Source organism: Leptonotus elevatus, chromosome 8, assembly GCF_054856555.1.
Source record: "Leptonotus elevatus isolate MCC_2025b chromosome 8, RoL_Lele_1.0, whole genome shotgun sequence".
Lineage (NCBI taxonomy): Eukaryota > Metazoa > Chordata > Actinopteri > Syngnathiformes > Syngnathidae > Leptonotus > Leptonotus elevatus.
Window position 1 is genome coordinate 11,654,166 of NC_141246.1, and position 22,619 is coordinate 11,676,784.

At 37.4% G+C, this 22,619-nt stretch overlaps 4 protein-coding genes across 5 annotated transcripts; 2 read left to right on the top strand and 2 right to left on the bottom strand.

Annotated features, from left to right (window-relative positions):
• Nucleotides 1-903: 903 nt before the first annotated feature.
• On the top strand, nt 904-12,195 carry gtf2e2 (general transcription factor IIE, polypeptide 2, beta). Its single transcript, XM_086083522.1, has 9 exons — nt 904-1,119; nt 1,473-1,570; nt 2,249-2,423; nt 7,708-7,790; nt 8,224-8,331; nt 8,415-8,597; nt 8,703-8,796; nt 9,729-9,844; nt 11,604-12,195. The coding sequence occupies exons 3-9, from the start codon at nt 2,270-2,272 to the stop codon at nt 11,724-11,726; spliced, it is 861 nt and encodes a 286-aa protein (XP_085939648.1). The 5' UTR covers nt 904-1,119; nt 1,473-1,570; nt 2,249-2,269; the 3' UTR covers nt 11,727-12,195.
• Nucleotides 2,563-6,816, bottom strand: smim18 (small integral membrane protein 18). Its single transcript, XM_086083256.1, has 2 exons — nt 6,587-6,816; nt 2,563-3,980 (listed from the first exon to the last, which is right to left on the bottom strand). The coding sequence occupies exon 2, from the start codon at nt 3,973-3,975 to the stop codon at nt 3,631-3,633; it is 345 nt and encodes a 114-aa protein (XP_085939382.1). The 5' UTR covers nt 3,976-3,980; nt 6,587-6,816; the 3' UTR covers nt 2,563-3,630.
• Nucleotides 12,196-12,588: 393 nt separating the features above from the next.
• On the bottom strand, nt 12,589-14,411 carry dctn6 (dynactin subunit 6). The gene is made up of 7 exons (XM_086083523.1): nt 14,288-14,411; nt 13,996-14,060; nt 13,774-13,879; nt 13,331-13,416; nt 13,196-13,243; nt 12,960-13,102; nt 12,589-12,877 (listed from the first exon to the last, which is right to left on the bottom strand). The coding sequence occupies exons 1-7, from the start codon at nt 14,314-14,316 to the stop codon at nt 12,785-12,787; spliced, it is 570 nt and encodes a 189-aa protein (XP_085939649.1). The 5' UTR covers nt 14,317-14,411; the 3' UTR covers nt 12,589-12,784.
• Nucleotides 14,412-14,875: 464 nt separating this feature from the next.
• hgsnat (heparan-alpha-glucosaminide N-acetyltransferase) lies at nt 14,876-22,208 on the top strand. Of its 2 annotated transcripts, none has more exons than XM_086083898.1 (18): nt 14,876-15,071; nt 15,853-15,968; nt 16,044-16,180; nt 16,613-16,728; nt 16,811-16,880; nt 16,979-17,048; nt 17,379-17,482; nt 17,640-17,716; nt 17,825-17,855; nt 17,933-18,093; nt 18,170-18,285; nt 18,416-18,537; nt 18,737-18,863; nt 18,970-19,056; nt 19,820-19,897; nt 20,326-20,396; nt 20,474-20,586; nt 20,826-22,208. In XM_086083898.1, the coding sequence occupies exons 1-18, from the start codon at nt 14,975-14,977 to the stop codon at nt 21,005-21,007; spliced, it is 1,875 nt and encodes a 624-aa protein (XP_085940024.1). In that variant the 5' UTR covers nt 14,876-14,974; the 3' UTR covers nt 21,008-22,208. The 2 variants fall into 2 exon arrangements, with proteins under 2 accessions (XP_085940024.1, XP_085940025.1); XM_086083899.1 differs by lacking the exon at nt 14,876-15,071 and adding an exon at nt 15,455-15,598.
• The last annotated feature ends 411 nt before the right edge of the window (nt 22,209-22,619 follow it).

Sequence of the window (22,619 nt, forward strand, 5' to 3'; positions counted from 1 at the left end):
ATATTTTTATTGGAGATGTGGAGAGACAGAACAAGCACTTGCTAAATTGCCTCCCCTGTTGTAGTACACTAATTTAACCAATAGGTGGTGGTATTATTATTATTATTGTTATTATTATTATTATTATTATTATCATCCATCCATCCATTTTCAAAACAACAAACCCCTTATTCTTTACTAGGGTCACGGTGTACTATTATTATTATTGTTGTTGTTATTATCATTATTATTATTATTCATCCAGCCAGTCATTTTCCAAACCGCTTAGTCTTTTTTTGTTGTTGCTTTCTTTATTAATTCAAACTCCAACTTCCAATTCAAACTGAGCACACAAACCAGAGCGGAGCTGTCAAAACACACAAAACAAACAAAAAACAAAACAAAACAAAAAACCCAAAAGGTCTAATCAGACAGTACATATTTAAGTTATTAAATACCAACAAGGCTTGCTTCGCCCTAACTCTCCTCAATGTCCTTCCAATTTCCAAACCCTTCAATTTCCTTACAATAAATAAAAAAACAAAGGTCGACATTTAATAAATCTACATCTGCGAAAAAACAGTTTTGCCAAACCGCTTATTTTCTTCTTCTTTTTCTTCTTCTCCTTATTATTATTATTATTATTATTATTATTATTATTATTAATTCTATTATTATTATTATCATTTCATCCATTTTCCAAACCGCGTATTCTTTACTAGGGTCGCGGGGTATTATTATTATTAGTATTGCTATTATTATTATTAGTAGTAGTAGTAGAAATAAAGAGGATCAGCGCCAGTTGATCCCCCCCCCCCCCCCCCAACCCACAAAGATGAGGGAAAAAAAGAAAAAGTACTGTTATACAAGTGCATAGCCAGTGGGAGGCACTGGCGGGATAAAAATTTGTTAATCGGTCACATTTGAGCCACACCAGAAGAAGAAATAGAGCAAGAGAGTCGGAAGCAGCGCAAACACAAACAATTGATTACGTCTATGAAGTTATTGACTAAAATCTTTTTTATTTTAATCAGCAGGGACGAAAGGCGCAGTAGCAAATTGCTATTTGAGTAAGTAAGGACGACTTTTACGGTCGTCCTCCCGGACTAAACCCCGGAGAGCAACAGTAGTGTCTGTCTGGTAAGCACACTAGTTTGCTAACATTAGGATTGAGAACAAGCCATTATTGCTTGCTTACTTGATGTGTGTTGTTGGTTTACTAGCCATTTATAAAACAGACACAGTTAAACAGTCTGGATGGGTTGCATGACGGGATATTCGCATATTTAACAACCATCTGCAGCTAGCTTTCAACGAGCTAATAATGTCAGTAAACCTCAGCTTGCAATTAGCTCAAAATATTGCAGTGACATTTGTTCATTTTCACCCTGGGTTAATTTTATGTGTCGGCTGATCATATGACATTGTCTTTGTTTATTTAATATTTCTATAATGATGTGCATCTGTTTTCTGCATGCTGTCTTATTCCAAAGTAATTCAAGTGTCAACAATGGGACTTGCTACGTTTCCGTAACATCATCGTCATCATCATCTTCGTCTTCATCTTCATCTTCATCTTCATCTTTATTGGGTAGACATTGTCTGTGTGAAAGGCACACCACAAATATTATAAAAGACTGCTGTACCAGAGTTGACTGATAATGTATTGCACTAACAGATTAACCAGAGGCAGAGTCATTCATTTGGGCATACGTATATGTATATAAACCAGCTTCTGGAGGCTATTTGATGTCTTTTAAATAAATTCAAGCAAAAAATATACCAAAACTCAGAAGTTCAATGCCTGCAAAGCTGCTATCAAATAAGAAAACCTACAGTATGTTGAAATGTAATTTGACCTGTTAACATGTTGTGATTGAAAACACAACCTTCCAAATGCTGCAAATTCAACAAATTGCAATTTTTCTGTTATTTACAATCTATAAAATATCTTGAAACACTGCACTCCTAATTTGGAACTGTGCTTTTTTCTTTCTTTTTTTAAACAAAAACTTATATATATATTTTTAACATCATTGAAGAGTTCTTTATTAAAATTATTTTATAACAGTTGATGACCTGAAAGTGATCCTGACATTTGCATAGACTATTTATAAAAAAATCTGACAAAAACATAATTTACATAATAATTTGAAACGCGATGTATATGTATGTGCCCTGGTGACCAGTCCAGGATAAACCCTGCCTCTCGACCAAGTCTGCTCTATGAATAAATAAATATGAATGCATTTCACTTTGTTCCATTCAGCTATTTGGGCAGTTGGTCAAAATGGATCCTGCTCTACTGAGGGAGAGGGAGCTCTTCAAGAAGAGAGCTTTGGCCACGCCGGTGGTAGAGAAGAGACCAGCTGCATCAGAATCACACAAGAAGAAGAAACCCAGAATAGAAAAGGAGGGCTCATCAGGATCTAAACAGAGTGCTGGTGAGTGAATCGTCACATCTTTCTGCTAACACTTGAGCGTACACATGTCTTGTATGAGACCCAGAGAAAGTACATTTGCTGCATTGTGGTTTTTTTTTTAAATTAATTTATTTATTTTTTGGTGTGCAAGTGCCCGGGCCGTGGACCGGTGGTTGGGGACAACTGCCGTAGACCTTTGATCATGGTTTCCTAGTGTGACATCAAAAGTCACTCATGTCACACAAAAACTCACCAACACTCTCTTGGAGTGCATACACACTGCATCAACACTAGTCTGTTACATTAGTGGAGCTAATATTTCAGTTGTGGAGCATGGATACCAGCAAAACGGGAGACTGTATATTACCTGCGTACACAGAAAAACCTTTTCAAAGGTGATTTTTGAGGGAGGGGCGCATAATATTTTAGGGCATGTTATTCTCAAGAAATTACGGTAATGCAGCTGTGCAGATACACCATCACAAGATGGCTGCCATGCTAAAAGAATCGGGACTGGCGTGAGATGGGCATCTGTTTGTCAATTTGTAGTACAGCCAAACCCCACTTTTCCTGGGATAGGGTTTATTTTATTATTATTAATAATATTATTTTAATTTTTACTCCACAAATTCTTGAAAAACGGGGATAACCCTCCTATAAGTGTTTTTCCATTAAAAACAGGAGATGCAACAAAAAAAAGCATTTCATAACGAACCATAAATAGTTGATGAATAGGTGTCAAATTGCAAATATACACTATAGTTGTGTTACCATGAGATGTCTATCAGCATCTAACATCTTACAACACTTTGAATCACTTTGTGGGTGCCCCTTTTTGGTCAAAGTGAAACATAGAAATACAAATACACTCACCTTTTTGATATGTTTACAAACATGTTTAAAGGGCCATTTATCATCGTACTAATAAATACCAGTGTTGTGTTTTCGTTACTATAATGCTACTGTCCCCGTAAGTTGCCTACTCATAAAAATAGGGATTTCAGGATAAGGCTTTTGTTTGGGTACGTGTGTGTGAAAGGAATTTAGACAACTTGTCAGCGAAGATTTGCCTTCATCGATCTTTTTATTGTCCATTTAATTCATCTTGACCAATTTCTTTAGCATCCTCTTAACTGTTTGGCAGTTTTTGAATGTCTACTCCTTAAGGGGTTCGATTTGTGTTCTTTCCTGGTCCCCCAATTCCTTCTTTCCACACTCTGTGCCGCTTCTATACCACCTCTGTTTGCGGTTCCGGTTCATTGCAAACACTGGTCATCAGATTGCTGCAGTTGCCTGACTCGTCCTCCTCCTCTTGTTGTTGTTGTTGTTGTTCTTCTTCTTCTTCTTCTTCTTGTTGCTGCTGCTGCGTGTTTTCTTTTGCAAAGCAGGCGCAGTTCAGGTGCTCATAGAGCACGGCAAAGGTTGCCAGAGACAGCACGGTGAGGATGAATAGCAGTATGATAACGAAGCAGGCCACGTTCCAGCCACTGTGCACGGAGACTTGGGAGAGGGGAACGGTCTCTGGGAGCCAGGGTAGATTGTTGGTGGTGTTCGTTGTTGTGATGTTGACCATGATTCCTGGTTGGCAATAAAATAAGCAGAAAGAAAATTATTCGATTTAGAGAGGAAGAATCCATCGCAATATGTAAGAAAGGGGTAAACTATTGTGAAAAATATATATTTACTCCTTCAAGCTCGCTTTACCTTTTGAAATGAATAAAAGTAGACACCTAGACGTACAAATGCACGCTTTGACACATACGCTCAGACATTCGTAAGTCACCTACTGCAGCTGACCCAATTTCCTAAAGCGAGATTCAAAAGATGAACTTAGCGGGTGCATCTTGTTGAAACATCATAATGATGAGAACCTGCTGTTTGTGTGACTGGAAACACCATTTACAAATAACATGATATAACCTGTGCTAGTGGCCTCAGTTGGGTCAAGAGGCCGCATGCTTTTGCCTAAGAAAAGAGGACATTGATAATTTTTCAAATTTTCTATTTCTACTTTTCGAGTAGTGTTAATTTTATCTGCCATTTTTTTTTTATTTAGTCTCAGTTTTAGTCCAATTTCAATCACACTTGTTAGTTTTTATCATAGTTAGTCAACCCGGTCCCATTTTTACTTAGTCACTTTTTAGTCAACTATAAGTTGAGCATTTTAGGCTTTATTTTAGTCCAAGAAAACATCTTTTTATTCGTCTATTTTTAGTCAATAGAAACTGTCAACATTTTAGTCTAGTTTTATTCAGGACAATCATTTTACCCTTTTACATTTTTTTGTCAGCATATAATATTAAACATTTCCATCTAATCTAAAACTACTTTGCATAAAATGTTCTCTCATCTTTTTGATTCAAAACAACTTCATACAGAATTACAGTATATCAGCAAGTGGCTATTATGACTCCTTGCTACAAGCTAGTAAGTTAGCTAGCATTAGTTAGTGGTTGGAATAACATTGTTTGAAAGATTTTTTTGTGTGTGTTAGTGACGGTATATCAGAGACAGGATTTTACAAAATTATAATTTTTATCTCGTCTTTGTTCGTGAATTAAAATGTCCATAGATTTTAGTCCAGTCTTTATTAAGTGAGCTAAATTTTCGTCTCGTCTTTATTAGTCGACAAAAATGCATACTGATTTAGTCCCATTCATTGTTTATTAATGGAGGTTTTAGTCGAGTCTGGTGAAAATTGTTTTGACGAAAATATTTTTATTTACTGGTAGTTTCGTTAACAAAATTAACACTATTTTCGAGTTACTTCATTTTACATAGAAATGAATACGCTTGCTAGCTAAAGCATATGATGTAGCACTAATGTCTACTTTTGTGTAGAGATAGACCAATATGGTTTTTTTCCAGGGACGATGCTGATTATTAGTAGTCAAGGAGGCGATAACCGATATTTGGAGCCGATAACCGATATTTGGAGCCGATAACCGATATTTGGAGCCGATAACCGATATTTGGAGCCGATATTCATTTTCAGTAAAAAAAAAAAGGAGGGGGGATATTGGTGTCAAAAATGTTTTTAAATACAAATGCCAATCTTAACTTTGTTGTAATGCCTTAAAGCATGTTTATTGAACAATTTTTCACACTTTTCAAAATGTCAAAGTTAGACATTAGAGATTATTTTAGATTTCTAACAAAATGTTTAGGGAGCTCCCAAGGTTATCAGTACGTCTTAAAAAGTTAAATGGAAACTTAAACAATACCATTGCATTCTATAGTTTTCTACAGTTTTTTTTCTCCAAAATTAAAAAATACCTGAAATCTTAAACGTTCACATTTCTTTATTCACATTTCTAGTTTTAATGTCGAACAAAAACAAATGGCTTAGAATTATCCCAGGTTCAGCAGCATCTCTTATAAAGTGACTGAAAATTTAGATAAATAGTGCCCTGACATTAAAATGGTTTTCGTTTATCTTTTATAGACTATCAGATAAAAAAAAAAAGGCCGATACGGATATTCGTCAAAATGCCCAATATCGGGCATCCAAATTCCCTACCCTTGTGTATGAATGTTATGTTTTAGTCACCTAAGAAGTCACTGGAAAATAACACATATTAAGAGATAGGAAGCGAATATTCAAGGTAATTGCTTTATCAAGCGGAGACTGAAACACTTTTCTTTCATTAGTTCTTATAACAGTATGTTCACTTCCAACTCTGCCAGGGAAACCTTTCAAATATGACGTCAGCATACTAGTGCATCTACTGACCCTAAGTGGGCTCCACCCCAGTCCTCCCTAAGGTGCTATAAGACCAGTTATCTGGACACACACCCGGCAGTTGTCTCTCACTCACACACAAATGTCTGCCATTGGCTTGGCTCCTCACAGCTGTCACTCCATCATTGATTTGTCAGTGAGGGGCTTCAGTTTTCACCTCAACTTGCACGAGTGCATGTTAATGCTTGCTAGCCTAGTGAACAGTCACCAAATGGATTCCCATTTATTTTATAGTGTGCATGTTCCATCTTGGCCTGAATACAAGCATGGCTGGCTTCCATTTTACATCCATTTTTGCTAGACCATGTATGTAAATATTATTCTGGATGGGAAAAGATACATTATGAAACATCTGCTGACGCATAGTCTGAGAATAGCCTGCATGCCTCACATTCCCGTCCCATGTTCATCTAAAACAAAAACAAAAAAAGAAGAAACCCACCTGCTTATCTGATCTTGCGAGGATGCCAGTCAATGGATGCTCTCTCTTCCTTTTGCTGCCCCACCTATGTCCTCTCCTCCGCTGCCTCCCTCCCTTTGCGTTCACTCCTCCTCAGTGCTCTCATGCAGCACCGCCCGCCACTCCTCGCAGAGCCCTCATGGCGGACAACGCTCTCCTCTCAGCCATTGGCTCTTTTCCCCTGGCTCTGTCTCCGACCCATTTGTTACCCGGCCTGTCACATTTCCAGCGGCCTGCCCACAGAGCAGCTCAACAGTCAGTCGTTGCTCCCGCCCACTCTGTTAATCATTCATGGATCTGCATCTCTCTGCTCTGATTGGAACATCTCTGCAGTCTCCGTGAACGGAGTCTTTTCATTGGACTCCGGGCATAGAATGGGTTGAGTTGAGAAGGGTTAGGGTTATTTATTTTGCATACTGTACTGTTTTGCAGTAACTTAAAAGATATACACAGGATACATTGTTACTGCACAGCAAATGAGTTGATACTGAATCACCATGTCTGCTGGTTCTCAAATAAATTGCAGTTCAATTCAAAAGTAGTGTTTTCCCCATTTCATCTTTTTTAGCCCTTCGCTGAGCTTTAGTTAATTAACTGAAGTAATATAAATAGTATCAATCCATAGTCCTTTTCCCACACACTTTAACTTGTTTCCTTATTTTTTTGTGATCCTTTAGAATCCAACATTTGGTATTGCTAAATCAACCATTTTCACCTCTGTTCACTACTGTTATGTTTATTGAGATCCTAGTAGTTAAAACTGAATGGTGTTTTTAATTTTTTTTAAATGGATGTCAACCCAAAAAATCTTCTTTACAATAATGTTACACGATAATATATCACAGCTCAGCTTGCAAATGCCATATGACCAAACTAAGACAATAGGCGAAGCGTGATTGGTCATTACCTAAGCCCCGAGCAACTGAGATGGATAAAAACGGGCTGATTTTACTGCTTAATTCATATTCCACAAATACAATTTTCATCAGAATTCCGTGGTTAGACTACTGGGGGCACATGCAACATCTTACTGTAAAGAAAAATATTGGGTTGACTTCTGCATTAATTAACCTCATGTCATTTTTCTTTCTCTACTTTCTTAGAGTCCAGTAATGGCAGTTTTAACATAAAGACGAGCTCCGGCTACAAGTTTGGTTGTCTTGCGAAGATAGTCAATTACATGAAGGTAAGATGGAAACCGTTTATTATTATGTTTGCTGACAACTACTTCAGCATTGTGAGAATAGCTTCCTTTTGTTCAGTAACCATCGAACAACTAAAGCTTGATTTGCTGACTGTGTCCTCTACATAATAATTGAAACTCATTTTTTCTGTGTACGCTCAAACAGCTTGTTGATCATGCTGCTGCGCCGCAGACGCACCCCATAACCTGACTCAAATTGACAGATTGCCTTGCAATATGGGCATTTTATGTCTCATCTGTCAGCACTGGGCTTTTTAGAGCGTTTGGTACAAATTGCTTTAGTCCTTTGATTGGTCCTCTTGCTCATCTTAGAACTGCTTGTACTGTGTTTTCAGAATCAGCAGTAGTTGGGGATGAATTAGTACATTTTGGTACTAAACTCAATTCATCATCTATGTGCTGGTATGTTTCGCAGACAAGACACCAGAATGGCGACACACACTTCCTGACATTAGAGGAAATTCTGGATGAGACCAAACTTCTCGACATCAGCATGAAACAAAAGCAGTGGCTCATGACTGAGGTTTGTATGCACCAGTTATTCGAAGTATTGTCATTCATCACTTTTCTTTGCTGAATTCCGCAAGTGCTGAATCTTGGACGCAGGCTTTGATCAGTAATCCAAAAATCGAGGTCCGGGATGGCACATATGGCTTCAAGCCCAAGTACAACCTGAAGGACAAAAAGGCTTTGCTGAGGCTGCTGGACAAACATGACCAACTGGGCCTGGGAGGAGTATTGCTGGATGAAGTCGAGGAGGGGCTGCCCAATTCGGCTAAGGCCATCAAGGTAACTCCAATCTTAACATCCTCCTTATTTCAGTCATTTCTTTTAACAGCAAAATACATCTTTACCATACTCTGTAGAAATTAATTCTCAAATGGTTGTTAACAGGCATTGGGGGATCAGATCACATTTGTGACAAAACCAGATAAGAAGAAAATTCTCTTCTACAACGATAAACACTGCCAATTTTTGGTGGATGAAGGTCAGTGTTTACGTGGATCTTTGTGTGTCTGCCCAGTCATCTCTCGCTCTTGATTTTGGCAGCAGCAATTCATAAAACCAACAAAGTGTTCTCAATGTAGTTTTCTCATGATTGTGCCAGACATTGGGATTTTTCATAATTACAAAAATGAGCCAATCATGGAAATATAAATCTAATTTTATCGTCTCCACATTTTGATTTTACTGACTCGTGCCGGCCAAAAATGTTGACGTGCTATTTTATGAAAATGACCACACTAAACATTTGTGATGTATTCCCTTTGTTGTTGTGTTTAAAAACCTTGATGTGTACCAACTAGGTGTGAATTGCTTAGTATTTGGCGATTCGATCTGTATCACGATTCAATTTAATACAGATTAATCCCAATACGAATCTGTAACTCGATTATTACAATTATTTCTTTTTTAATTAAAACTCAAATTTAGAAAATACTAATCAGTAAACTTGTACATGTACATTGTAAGATTTGTATGATAATGTATTTAACTGAAACTTCCACACTGTATGTAACAAACAGGTTGCAATCTGTTTTGTGTTTGAACAACATTAAAATAAAATATTAAGGCTTATGTGCCATTAATATAACATTCTTCCATGCTTAAAGTGTGAACCCTAAGTAAGACGTTTTGTTGAATATTTCCATCCGCCGCATATTGAATCGATACAAGAATTGCGAGCTGTAATATCGTAATATATTGCCGAATCGATTTTTCTTTACACCCCTAGTACAAAATATGAATGTATTTTGATATGGCATAAATACTAATATTTAGTAGTTTTATGGTAGTTTCAAACAATATTTTACCACAAAAATGGTAAACGCTTTTGTAACAGTGCTTCATTTCTATCAATGTAAGATATTTTATGAATTGGTCAAAATGTTGTTTTCTGTTTCAAATGCCCCATGGTAGAATTTCAGAAACTGTGGAGGAGTGTTCCAGTGGATTCCATGGATGAAGATAAGATTGAGGAGTACTTGAAAAAGCAAGGCATCACCTCCATGCAGGAATCGGGGCCAAAGAAAGTGGTCAGTATCTTACTGGTTTCTAATCAATTTGATCTCCAAATGTCTCAGAGGTTAAAATCGGAAATTTGTGTTGCGCACATAACTTGAAAAAGTAACTACAGTTACTGATTATGTTCCTCAAAAAGTCATTGAATTAATTAGACCTTAATTGATTAAGTGTAATCAATTTAAGAACAAAGTAAAATTGTTGTGTGCGCGCATGAATATAGTCAAAATGGCATGTGCCATTGACAGATGTTGTACATTACTCATTTACTGCCATTGACGGCTAAAGACGTCAAAAATTCATTTGAACTATTTCTATTAGTTTAACATTTTTTTCATCTTTTGTTAACAAGAGTATGAAAAGCTAGATTTTTTGTATTGTACATTTAGAACAGATATGAAATTAGTGATTAAACGTGAGTTAACTAGTGAAGTCATGCGATTAATTACAATTTAAATTTTAATCACCTGACGCCCCAACTTTTTAATAATCTTTTCTTTCTTTTTTTATTTATTCACTGCCATTGACGGCTATAAACGGCGAAAATTTATTTGAACTATTTCTATTAGTTTAACATTTTTCCCACTTTTGTTAACAAGAGTATAAAAACCTAGAATTGTTTTTCATTGTACATTTAGAACAGATATCAAATTTGCGATTAATCGTGTATTAACTAGTGAAGTCATACGATTAATTATTATTAAAAAATGTAATTGCCTGTCGCCCCTAATTTTTAATAATCTTTTTAAAATTAATTTATGTCAGTAAATGAGTTAACATAAACCGTGTACCCAAATACAAGCCATTCTATTGTTACTATGAGACAAAGTGAGTCTAGCCACCAATCAAATGTCATGCATTATTGTAGACATAATTACTATGCTTATAACGTAGATCAAGAAAAATAACAGCGATATTTGACAACTTTTTTTTATTAATTGCACCTTTTTTTGAAAACAGCTGTTAACATGGCATGTGCATCCCTACTCCAATTGATATTTTGGCAACAACTTATCTGTATGGTCCACAACATAATGTCCTCGACGTTATCCATACCGGCCAGTATGTTGAGCTCCACCTGAGACCAAAAATGCGAGGCTGGAAAAATCATTTGTTTTGGTTGAGAGGCACTTTCTTCAGTTCCTTAGTAGTAGTGAACATTGTGTGTACGCTGTGCAACCATCTTTGCTCTCGTTTGTCAACAACACCCACCTAGTAGATCCTGATTGGCTTACAATGAATTGTGTTTCCCTAAGTCAGTTATCATCACTTATGTGGTTCTCTCCTGCTCGCTCACCAAAAAAAGAAAAAAAAAAAAAGAAGAAAGGCAACTGCATTAATGGATCTTGCTGATATGATAAACAGCTTCAAATAATGATTTGCATCACATCATTTTGCAGTAACAGCAACGGTGCTATGATTGAAAACTAACTAGAGTACACAATTAATGAAAAAGTAACACCATAACTTAGATCGCCATTATTACATGACTGGTATTTGCAAATGCACACCTGCAATCATTACTGAATAATGTAGAGCCAACATTAAAAGATGCTGATTGGCCCCATCATTTTTCGAGGGGACACAATCTAATCAGCCTGAAGCTAGTAAAGATGGATCCCTACGAGTCCATCTGCCTCGAAAGGTTGGGCCAAGCTCCTCTCTGATGAAGCTTCGATTGCCTCTCGTATTTCACTGGAAATGAATAAACGGCAAACATTCGTTGTATACATCACTGCCAAGCGTGCACTGACTGTTATGCGCTCCCTGCAGTTGCCAGTTCAAAAGAGGAAGAAGCAAGGTGGTCAGCGAAAGAGACACTTCAAGACCCACAACAACCATTTGGCAGGAGTACTGGAGGACTATGCAGAGGGCGGCGTGCCAGTCAAAAAGTGAAATCAAACGCTCGGAAGACGGACGGCTCAAATGCTGCATTAGCTTATTTTGCTCCTCTTGTGGTCCTTGTGAATAGTGACTACTTCGTGGTATTCATTTTAGCTATTGAGCCAAAAGGATGTTTGGAGACAGGATATCAGTTACCTAAGATCCTTTCAGACAAAGCCATCTTTAAAGGGGCTAACACCACTTTACAAACAAAACCAGGCTGAAATGTGTGTAAATAGTTTTTCTTAATTACACCAAAGTGTGTTAATGGAAGATTTTTTCAGCAATGCTTAAATACAGTTCTGTACTGATTCACACATTCAACAACAACAAAAAACTGCAGAATCAAGATTTGTGTTGTGTGTCACATAGATGTCACCCGGCATGGATCACCTATGATGCCAACAAGAGTTCATATTTCAGTTGTTTTACTTTTGCGGGGCCATTCCATCCTGCTTTTAATAAAATACTGTCAAACAAATTTGTTAGCATTTCTTTCTAAGGCCATCCAAATTCTGTCTGCTGTTGTGCATGGTAGGTTTTGTTGAATTCAATATCCTAAATTTGCTCTATTACAAGGCAACAGTTTAAATGTAAGGTGTGTCTCTTTTAAACTAGAGTAGCATGAGAAAAAATTGGAAGCCTGCCATGCACAAATATTTTGGGCAAAATTGATTCGTATTCAGCCTGCCGAGTAGAATGTCGGGTAGTTCCAATAACAATAATTTAATATATTTTGAGTGTTTTAATTGAGCGGATAGCAGACATTTTGTTTTCTGCAGAAAGGTTCACTGTACGTTACTTTGAAATCTGCTATAATGAATCACTAAAATGTATGATGAAAACAGTGTAATCATAGACATTATACATTGAGTGCAAAACTGAGCATATTTAATTTATTAGGTCTTATTTATTAGCACAGCGGGATACAGGTGTTAAGGTAAGTAGAAAATACCAGTAAGGAAAAGTACTGAAGAAAATAAAGTTGAGTAATATGTACATTAACAGGTGTTTTCAGCGTGAGCTACTTCATATTTTGATATTCACAATTGCAACTTTCATTATAGTATTTAACTAGCAGTATGGCTGGCTTTAATGGTTTTCTTCAAGTGATGGTAGTTGGGCAAAATCTTCATTAAGAAATCTAGCTGGAGTGTTTGAGGCTGTAAGACGAGAGAAAACTGTTACACAAAGAGTTTTTGCTTTTGAACAAATTTGAACCTAAGAATATGTGCACCCATGTACCTGTGGTCTCTCAGTCTGCACCCGCCTCATACATCCAGAGCCATAAATGACTGTGTTCTCAGGTATGACTTCGCAGGTGTTCACCTGGCAGAAGGCCCCGATGATGCAGCCACTGGTTAGGATGACGTTCCTACCCACATCAGCTAGACAACACAATAGAAAACACTTGAGTAATACAAGTTGTAATGAAAACAACACTTATACTTCCAGTTCCAATTTATGCAAGTAAAACTCACCTTTTGATTCTATAACATTGTTGTCTCCAATTTTAAGGGCTTGTGACACTGGAGAATCAGTTAAGGCAAATGTGTACTGTTTGGACAGGTCAAAAGGTTTACAAAGGTGAGAGGTAACGACAAAGAAAAGGATACAACAGCCAACTTCAAATACGTTATTGATACCAATGGTCATCGTCTTCGGTTCCACTTCAGTATCTGGTATGATGTTTTCTGGGTAACTATTAAAATATAGTAAAGTGTATAGCAGATGTTTAAATTGGTATTATATCAAATGATATGTTTGGAATAATTCACTCATTCCCTAATCCATACAGTGTATGAATTTGTATATAGATAAATATATCTACATTTACCAGTGTGACTGGATATGTGATACATATAACTAATTTCAGATTTAGGTTTTGTGTACATATGTACAATTCAGTTAAAGTAAAAATGTCAGCCTTTTTATCTGTCCTTTTCACTAGTAGCCACAATTATGTTACAGACATCTTAAGTATTTTTATTTTAAACAACCTGAAATACATTAATATCTACAGTATTATTATTATTATTATTATTTACATGATTGTCACCTGTTAATGATGACAGCTTGTTCCTCGATCAAATTGCCTTCTCCAATCACAATGGGTCCCGCTTCTGCAATAATTCGCGCTTTTGGGTGGACCACTGTCCTTGGGCCTGAGTGAAAACCAAAGGGAGGATAGAGCAGAAGACGTAATTAGGATGTACAGTAGAGTCGCTACATTGTTGTCAACCGTGAAGTTGCTTGTAAGTTACAAAGCGAAACATCTTACCTATGGTAACATCCCCTTTGATCTCACTTTCAACACACACCACAGCTCCTGCTGCAATCTTAACGCTGAAAAGAACGAACACATTAAAAACACGTTATCGAAAACGGGTAAACATCTTACTAGTAGTTTGATGTAGCTTGTTAGCAGTGCTGCTAAAAAGCTACATCATGTAGCCGCCCGACATAGCTACACCTTCATTTCACATAAACAATGCGATTTATTCGTCCTTTGGTTAATCCCGAGTACTACATAAAGCAGATGACCGTCGTTTAGGAGTACATGTTCATACTACCTTTTCTGAGAGTGTTGTTTATCCGCCATTGTGATGGATGGAATTAGAAGGGAGTCGCCGTACTCGACACTCGACTGTTCAACGGGCCACGGCACTCGACAATCGATTTAACAGCCTTCCTTTTTTTTTTTTTTTTTTTTTTTTTTTTTTTTTTTAATTTTTTTTTTTTTTTTTTTTTTTTATTTTTTAATTTTTTTTTTTTTTTAACAGCCTTCCTATTGAAGTTATGGGGCATGCGCAAATTCTTTCGCTTCCAGGCATGAAACAAATTTTCGTTCCTGTTATGTAGTCATTTCTCATCTCTGTTAATTTTAGAAGAACATTAAGTCCAAAGTCTTAATGCTTATTAAGATAATACTAATTGTGTATTAGTACATTAAAAAAGAAGAAAATAACAAAACGTGGTCACAAAAGCAATACAAAATGAATGTCAACCAAATGCTTTCCTGTATTGATATCTACCCATCAATATTTTAGGATTGTTGAATTAATGAACAACTTATCAACATAAACGTGTGTCGCTGGAACGCATTTCATGTTAATTGTACTTTGAACCTTCTCGCTTTCACTAACAAAACACAAGTCGGAAGTGATATCTGTCTGAGCGTTATAGTAAAAAGGAACAGCAACAAAAACATTCAGGTGTCAACTTTAGTCGCCGCGCCTGAAAAGGCACAAGAGAGCGAAATGGCAAGCTCGAGGAAATATGGCATATTTTATTCTTCAGTCATTGCCTCACTAATAGCCATTTGTGTGGCAACACAGAAAGTTGAACTGCCTTCCTGTAAGTATATTCGGTAATAGTAAACTCAAGTTATGACATGGCTAGGTTAGCTCTCAAGCTAATAGCTAAATCACATATTTTTCCACGTGGTTTAAATTTCCCATTTACCGTTTTGATAGATTGTTTAATTCAACTCAGTCATATGTATATAAAGAGTCATATGTATTTACTCATTATAATGTATTTGACTCAACCCCGTGTGCTCAAGATAACACATTTGAAACCAGTTTTAAATTGGCACTAAAACTGAACATCCTCCATCCGTGCATTCGCACTTATCTAAAAATAAATAAGACCTTTAGCCTTTTGAAATTCCCTCTTTGGGGTATTTGTCGGATTAAATGAGCATGTGACTGTGCAGCCGTCACGCACACAGCCTGCCCACTAGCTCACATGCTTCTTACTTGAAGGCATTAACATGAACCGCGTCATCTCTCTGTGTACTCATTTCCCCTCGCATAAAATTACACATCCGTCTCATTTGGTATATACATTTAATAATGCTGATTGGAAGTCAGTTCTGTGAGGTAAGTTACAGTGTGTTCTATCTTATTTTCTAATAAGTGTTAGGACATCAAAACAACATGTCCTTGATTTGGCATGTTTTAATGTGATACATATAGTTGTTAGGATCAGATTTTGTTGATATAAAATCCCTGTTGCTCTAAAGAATAAGTGGGTGCGGTCAGTTGCAAAAGAAAAAGGAGGAACTTCATTGCATACTTATCAGTTAGCACACACATAAGTGAATATCTTTATGTGCTTCTGTTCCTCTCTGCAGCTGGAATATCTCAGTCTAAACACCCACACCTAAAGATGGATGAAGCTTTTTTGACAGTCATCAATGAACTGGATACTAAGGTGGCAGTGTCCTGGGTGTCACAGCGGTGCTATCAGGTAAACACACACATTCACATTCACCTCATTGTCTTAAATTGTACCTAAATGTTTCTTGCTTTTTGGGTGTGTTAGTGTCTTTATCAAGAGCTTGGGATGGTCCCTGCTATGACAAGTCCAGGTCAGCCAGGCTCGGAAGAGTTCATTGTAAGCACACAGCATGAAATTATACTCCAAGTCAACAGCACCCCTGTCAGCCTGGACCTCTGCTCGTAAGTTGAAAAAAAAAAAGTAGTGTGTGAATTAATGAAGTAGCCACGTTGAACATAGATCTGACTAACTGAAGCAGGTCTTGATCATACTGTAGCACAGTCTCCACAGGCTTGCACATTAGACATGAGACATGACGGCTGTATTAACTTGAATTTGCATATTTTCTTCTTGATACAACCCATTGATTCCATAACAGCATATATGGGCTAATCTTACTGTGTAAACCTGTTTCATTGATCTATACTTAAGTCTATTACTTTATTAAGTCCAATCTTTTTGGTTGCTTTTTGCATTGCTCCAGAGTAGATCTTTGTACTTAACATTCTTCATCCATTGCTCTGTAGGTCAATATTCATGCTCTCTTGCATAGTTACCGTTAATTGTTTGAGTTCTCTGCATTATGTAAAAATCTAATTCTCTTTCATCTGCAGCGTTCCGTTCCACTTTGGGGAGCAGGGCAACTACTCTCTATGGTTGAAGATTATAAATAACTCTGCGGTCAACTGCTCAATCGTGACTGATGCAGACCCAGTAAATAGTTACATACGTAAGAGCATCACACAAAATGTACTGATGGGTGTGAGTTTACATGTTGATACAGTGTATATTTTGTCTCAAAATCTACACAGCCATTTTGGTAGCGTTCCTTGTCTTTGCTGGACTGGGATTATTGTCTGCTTTGGGAAGAGCGATATTAGCGTAAGCCTTAATTTGATCTGAACCAAAAAACATGGCCTAATTTAAATTATTTTGACTATGAGTTGGACTTTATAACCAAATACTTATCTCTTCAAAAGGCTCGATTTAGTAAGGGGTGTCCTCTTCAGAATTGGTGGTACCATGGAGACAGAGAGGCTGATCAACTCTGTGAGTACTGTATTTATCCAAGTAAAAGTGGCTACTACTTTCATTTCAGAAACATGTTGGATGTATGCATTTTAATTTGTACGGAAAAATAATTTAATACACCTTGTGCCATACATACTTGTGTACATTATATGTGATGCTTCAATTAGTGTTGTGCTTACTAGTAAAGGTTTATGCACAGTAAATGAAAACTTTCATCGGAAAATATTTGAAAGCTCTAATAAAAATAAATGCTTTTGACTTGGGGGGGAAATGAGCGTATAAATGTATTGTACTCCACTCACCAAATGAGGTATGCAGTGTTGTTATTAGCTAAATGTCTCTCTCCAGGAGCTCGGCTCCCCTGGCAGGACAGTGACGCTGGTGACTGACAACATTCTTCCGCCCCCTCCCAGTCCAAGCAAGAGGCTGCGATCCCTAGACACAATCAGAGGGTAAAATTAGCTTATCTAGTGTCATGTGAACTATTTAACTCCTTTGTCGGTTTTGGAGGTGTGCTCGGCAAAGGAGGGTAGATTCTGCATTAAAAAAAAAACCGGTTATTGAAGTGATTGCAACTAATTTGAGTCATGCTGTCATGTTATTGGACAGGATCTCCTTGAGTATTATGGTGTTTGTGAACTATGGAGGAGGGCGATATTGGTTCTTCAAACATGAGAGCTGGAACGGTGAGGATTATTTTTTTTGCATTGTCTTTATCCACCCCAGAAAAAAACGATCCTAAATATTCCACTGTTATTTATGAAAGGGACGCTTTGCTCTTTGTGTCATTTTAGGCTTGACTGTTGCAGATCTGGTCTTCCCTTGGTAACGATCCATCCAAGTTGTTTGTGCAGTTCCTCTTTATGGTTGTCATAATTTCTGGAGCTCGCTTCCCTTTTCAGGTTCGTTTTCATAATGGGAACATCTATCGCACTTTCAATCAATTCCATGCTCCGCTTAGGCTTCAGCCGCACTTCGCTCCTGAAGAAAGTAGTGTGGAGGAGCCTACAGCTTTTCATTATTGGCATTCTCATCATCAATCCCAACTACTGCCAGGGTTTTTGTGAGTATGATCTTTTTGAGTGTTTCTGCTACTCACTTGTGTTCAACTGTGTAAATAATTCTACTATACACCGCAGTGTCATGGGACAACCTGCGCATCCCGGGTGTGTTGCAGCGCCTCGCCTGGTCATACCTTGTTGTAGCCTGCCTGGATCTGTTGGTTGCAAGGGCTCATCTGGACATCCTACCAACGGTTAGATCATTTTATACACACTAAAGCATTTTTTTTTTTTACATTACATCTAATTGCATCCTGACAATTGCAATAATAGTTTGTTAATGTGTCTCTAGTATAGGGAAATATATTTATGTCTTTTCCCCAGGATGCATGGTGGTCCTCTTGCATTGATGTATTGCTCTACTGGCCGGCCTGGATCTTTGTGCTCCTCCTAGAAATCCTTTGGCTCTGCCTCACTTTTCTACTTCCTGTACCAGGCTGCCCAACGTGAGTCAGACATGGTGGGGAGTGTGTTTGTGTGTAAATAATGTGTACATACAGTGTGTAGATTAAAAAAGAAACAAGCATTGTGCTGCATCATGCTTTTCTATGTTTTTTAGCTCAGGGTGAGGCATTTACGATGAATGACTGTTTTGATGAAAAATGAAACAAACTAGACTTTCCTTCATCCTCTCTTTTGGAACAGTGGCTATCTTGGTCCAGGTGGGATTGGAGACATGGGCATGTATGCAAATTGTACAGGCGGAGCAGCTGGTCATGTTGACCGCTGGCTGCTTGGAGAAAACCACATCTACCAGACACCCTCAGCAAGGGTTAGTGAGGGACAAATACAACTGTCTAATTCAAATGGACACATACCAGACACATGAAAATAGTCTTAGAGCAAACTTTGTTGACTAAAATTATTTTTCATTAAAGGTCATTTATGCCACTCGCGTACCATATGATCCTGAGGGGGTTCTTGGCAGCATCAACTCCATCGTCATGGCTTTTCTTGGGTTACAGGTACATCTCTCTGTCTCTGTTTGATCCAAATTGTTGTTTTATACACAAGGTAGGCCAAATAATTGTGACGCTGCTGTTAAAGAAAGGAAAATGGAATTTTTCGAAATTCTTTTGCTTTTCAGTAAAACATTTTTTTTTTCCAAGTTAATTCACTGACTATTGTGGGTTTTTCTTTCTTAACGGAAGGGTACCAACGATTTAGTCAAAGTCCGCCCTTATCCCCTAAGCCCTCATTCACTACATAGCCCCGCACTATATAGTGGCCTAATATGTAGTGCCCTCAATCTGTTTGGCGATTCAGACAGCTAACTCAATACTTTCTCCTCGTCGCATATTACGTGACCGCCGTACCTGTCACGGCGCATAAATCTCATACTATTTATTGTGAATGAAAATGTTTTAAAACTTTACTTTAGTTCCTTTTTTGTACATATTTTCAACCAAAACGAATAAATTACTTTCGTAGTATATATTTATAATACATCGCTTTGATTCTCGCGCTTGCGCTGTCGCTCGCGCCATGTTTTGGTCATACTCGCAATGAATTATGGTCTATATCAACCCTGTTGAGTGAGCATCGATGTTCACTACTTTTTAGGGTGCATTGTGGGTAATTTTGACTACATTTGCGTTCCCTGGACATTCGGCCACCCCTACAAAATGGTGCGACTCCACATTCAGGCACAGCCACTGTACGTAGCTCATTAGAGTAAAGATGAATGACTGCAAAATGTTTTAACCATTGTCTATTCAACTTTCTCAGGCAGGAAAGATAATCTTACACTACAGAGATCTTCATTCAAGTATTATATCAAGATTCCTCATTTGGGGTCTCTTTTTGGTGAGCAGATCTGCTTTTATTTACTATACACTCACTGGCAGTCTTGGGGAGTAACGAAATACATGTAAATGTAACGGCGTTATGTAATAATGCTGTATTATGTCACATTTGCAGATTACTGGTACATTTAATAAAAACATTGGGATTATTTTGCAATAGTAATGCGGTTGTGCCATTGCAGCACCAGTCACAGCATCGTAACTGTGGCATTCTCACTGGATACTTTATTAGCTGCACCTGCCCACTCAAATGAGAGCCAATGATTTATTGCACTACTGCAAAATGCAGTAAAAAGGTGCAAAATTATGAAGGCTGAAATCATATATCTTCCTAGAATGTACAGCTTCAACTTAGTTTATGGTTGGTAAATGTATATCAAATGAGCTTTTTTCATAGCTGTGATCATGTTTATTTTGTGTAACACGCAGGGCATCATATCAGCTGTTCTCACCAAGTGTTCCACAGACCAGGGATTCATTCCTGTCAATAAGAATCTATGGTAATTATGGTGTTCTATGGTCTTTCAAACTTTTTTGCTAAAATACTTAAATACCTTATACCCTTTTTTTTTCCCAGGTCGCTGTCCTATGTGACAACACTCGCCTGCTTTGCCTATGTACTGCTTGTTCTGGTCTACTACACCATAGATGTGAAGAAGTGGTGGTCTGGAGCGCCATTCTTTTACCCAGGTGAGCACTGCACTCATTGTCGGGAGGTTAGATTCCAGTTTGGTGGACTTCAGTAATGCACAAAATACAAGCCTTTTGACAGACTTAGCAACCTACTATTGGGTATATTTGAACAATCGAACATATTCTGTCTTTACAAAGATGTTTGCACTAAAACAAAAAAATTAAAATATCAAAGGTTCAAGCACTTTGGCAACCATCATTTAACTGTCTTCTACTTGTGTGTTTTATTTAACCAGGCATGAACTCCATCCTTGTGTATGTGGGCCATGAGGTGTTTGAGGACTACTTCCCCTTCCACTGGCGCATGCACAACACTCAGTCCCATGCTGAGCACCTCACCCAGAACCTGGTGGCGGTTTCTTGTTGGGTTTTCATCTCCTACGTGCTATACAGGAAAAAGATATTCTGGAAAATATAAGAGGTCCTGTGACTTTGCACTCAGTCTTTCTGGAATGCTCAGAAAATGGAAATTAGGGGAATTGTAACCATATCTGGGCTATATTTCAAACTCTATTTGACTGTTTTGTTTCCATGATCTTGTTAATGTTTTACTCACATATATCTTTATACTGTAAAAAGGACACTCTGAATGACTTTTCACATAGCTTTCTAGCAGCTGACTTCTGCTAGATATCTTGTGACTCAGGAAGAGCTGGGACCAAGATAGATTGATATATTGGGAATATGATGACGGTCACAGTTAAACTTTGTTTTCCTCTACACTAAGAACACATTTTTAATTCCTCATTTTGCACAGCCTGCAAGTGTGAAAGTAATCACATGTAGATGTCGAGTCCCTTTGTAGGCCACCTGGACATTGATAACCTTCCAATCATCACCCAGCAGCAAACATTCACCCTTACCTTTGATTTTTTTTTAAATCATGTAAAACTGAAATTGCAATGTATAGTAATGAAGCAAGTGCTAATTCAGATCTCCGCGATGCAATGAATTCTACATAATGCCAAATGTTGCACTTAGTTTGGTATTAAAGCTCACTATTTTTTGCTGTGTGTTTTGCAGAAATGTGCTTTGGCTCAGGTATAAAAAAAAATGGTAATCACAAAAAGTTAGCTTTTGATAGCCCATTAAAATGTTCTCTTGAATTGATCCACTTTATTTTGTCATGACAGAACTTTTGTTTGAAGTCTAGTTAGGACTTGAATGGCGTCTCACTAAATATTGCTTGATCATATACTTAGTCATACACAAATCACGTTGCTGTCAATGTTGATGATTTAGTTTTGTTACCTATACTTTTACTGTTCATGTTTTGCAATGATATTTATATTATAAAAACAAAACAGTATTGTAGAGGTTGACTTAATGTGGGTTTCAAAAATGCTTGTTTGAAATGTACATTTTAAGAATTTACAATAGAGAGGGGGTAACTGAACCTGCAGTTTGTTACATAACCTTTTGTGTCTAATAACTTAATATCTATGTTGTTTATATAAAATGTCAATGTATACATTAAACTATTTTGTTTCAATACATTTTGATTTACCTTGCATCTGCCGACTCAATTTGTATAAAGAACGCAGGTCAATTATTGTGGACCATGTTCACATGTTTGTTTATTACAAAATAAATTGAATGTTAATAAGTTTCAAATCTAATCATTGACTGACAAATTTACGTCCTTTAATTTGTTCATTTCTGTTTTTAGACAATTTGTAAACCCACTTTTCTGCATGGAACCCCCCGACCCCCCCCCCCCCCAAGTTATTTTGGACCCACGTGACATTTGTGTACAGTAATTGTGCAGTTTTCTTTGCCCTAAGACTACTTCAAGCAATCATTTGAGTATTTTTTAAAATTTGTATTCACAATTTGCATGTAAAGATGTTTTTACTGTTGTGGCCAATTAGCATATGTGATATTTTAGTGTCGTCCAGTGTTACAAACACGTCTCTATACTTGCTACATTGCTCAACACACTACAGCGTGGGAACGTAGACTGTAACGTCCTTGAGAGAGAGAGAAAAAAACAGATGTTTGAGTTCTTGTTGATCTCGCGATAGTGCTGA

Excerpts from the sequence above, each read along its gene's own strand:
- gtf2e2 (XM_086083522.1), top strand. The coding sequence starts at position 2,270 with ATGGATCCTGCTCTACTGAGGGAGAGGGAGCTCTTCAAGAAGAGAGCT. Across the intron at positions 2,424-7,707 it reads AGGATCTAAACAGAGTGCTG|AGTCCAGTAATGGCAGTTTT; the intron begins GTGAGTGAATCG and ends CTACTTTCTTAG. Across the intron at positions 8,332-8,414 it reads AGCAGTGGCTCATGACTGAG|GCTTTGATCAGTAATCCAAA; the intron begins GTTTGTATGCAC and ends TCTTGGACGCAG.
- smim18 (XM_086083256.1), bottom strand. The coding sequence starts at position 3,975 with ATGGTCAACATCACAACAACGAACACCACCAACAATCTACCCTGGCTC.
- dctn6 (XM_086083523.1), bottom strand. The coding sequence starts at position 14,316 with ATGGCGGATAAACAACACTCTCAGAAAAG. Across the intron at positions 13,880-13,995 it reads CAAAGGGGATGTTACCATAG|GCCCAAGGACAGTGGTCCAC; the intron begins GTAAGATGTTTC and ends GTTTTCACTCAG. Across the intron at positions 13,244-13,330 it reads CGTATTTGAAGTTGGCTGTT|TGTCACAAGCCCTTAAAATT; the intron begins GTATCCTTTTCT and ends CTGATTCTCCAG.
- hgsnat (XM_086083898.1), top strand. The coding sequence starts at position 14,975 with ATGGCAAGCTCGAGGAAATATGGCATATTTTATTCTTCAGTCATTGCC. Across the intron at positions 17,717-17,824 it reads CAAACATGAGAGCTGGAACG|GCTTGACTGTTGCAGATCTG; the intron begins GTGAGGATTATT and ends GTGTCATTTTAG. Across the intron at positions 18,094-18,169 it reads CAACTACTGCCAGGGTTTTT|TGTCATGGGACAACCTGCGC; the intron begins GTGAGTATGATC and ends TATACACCGCAG.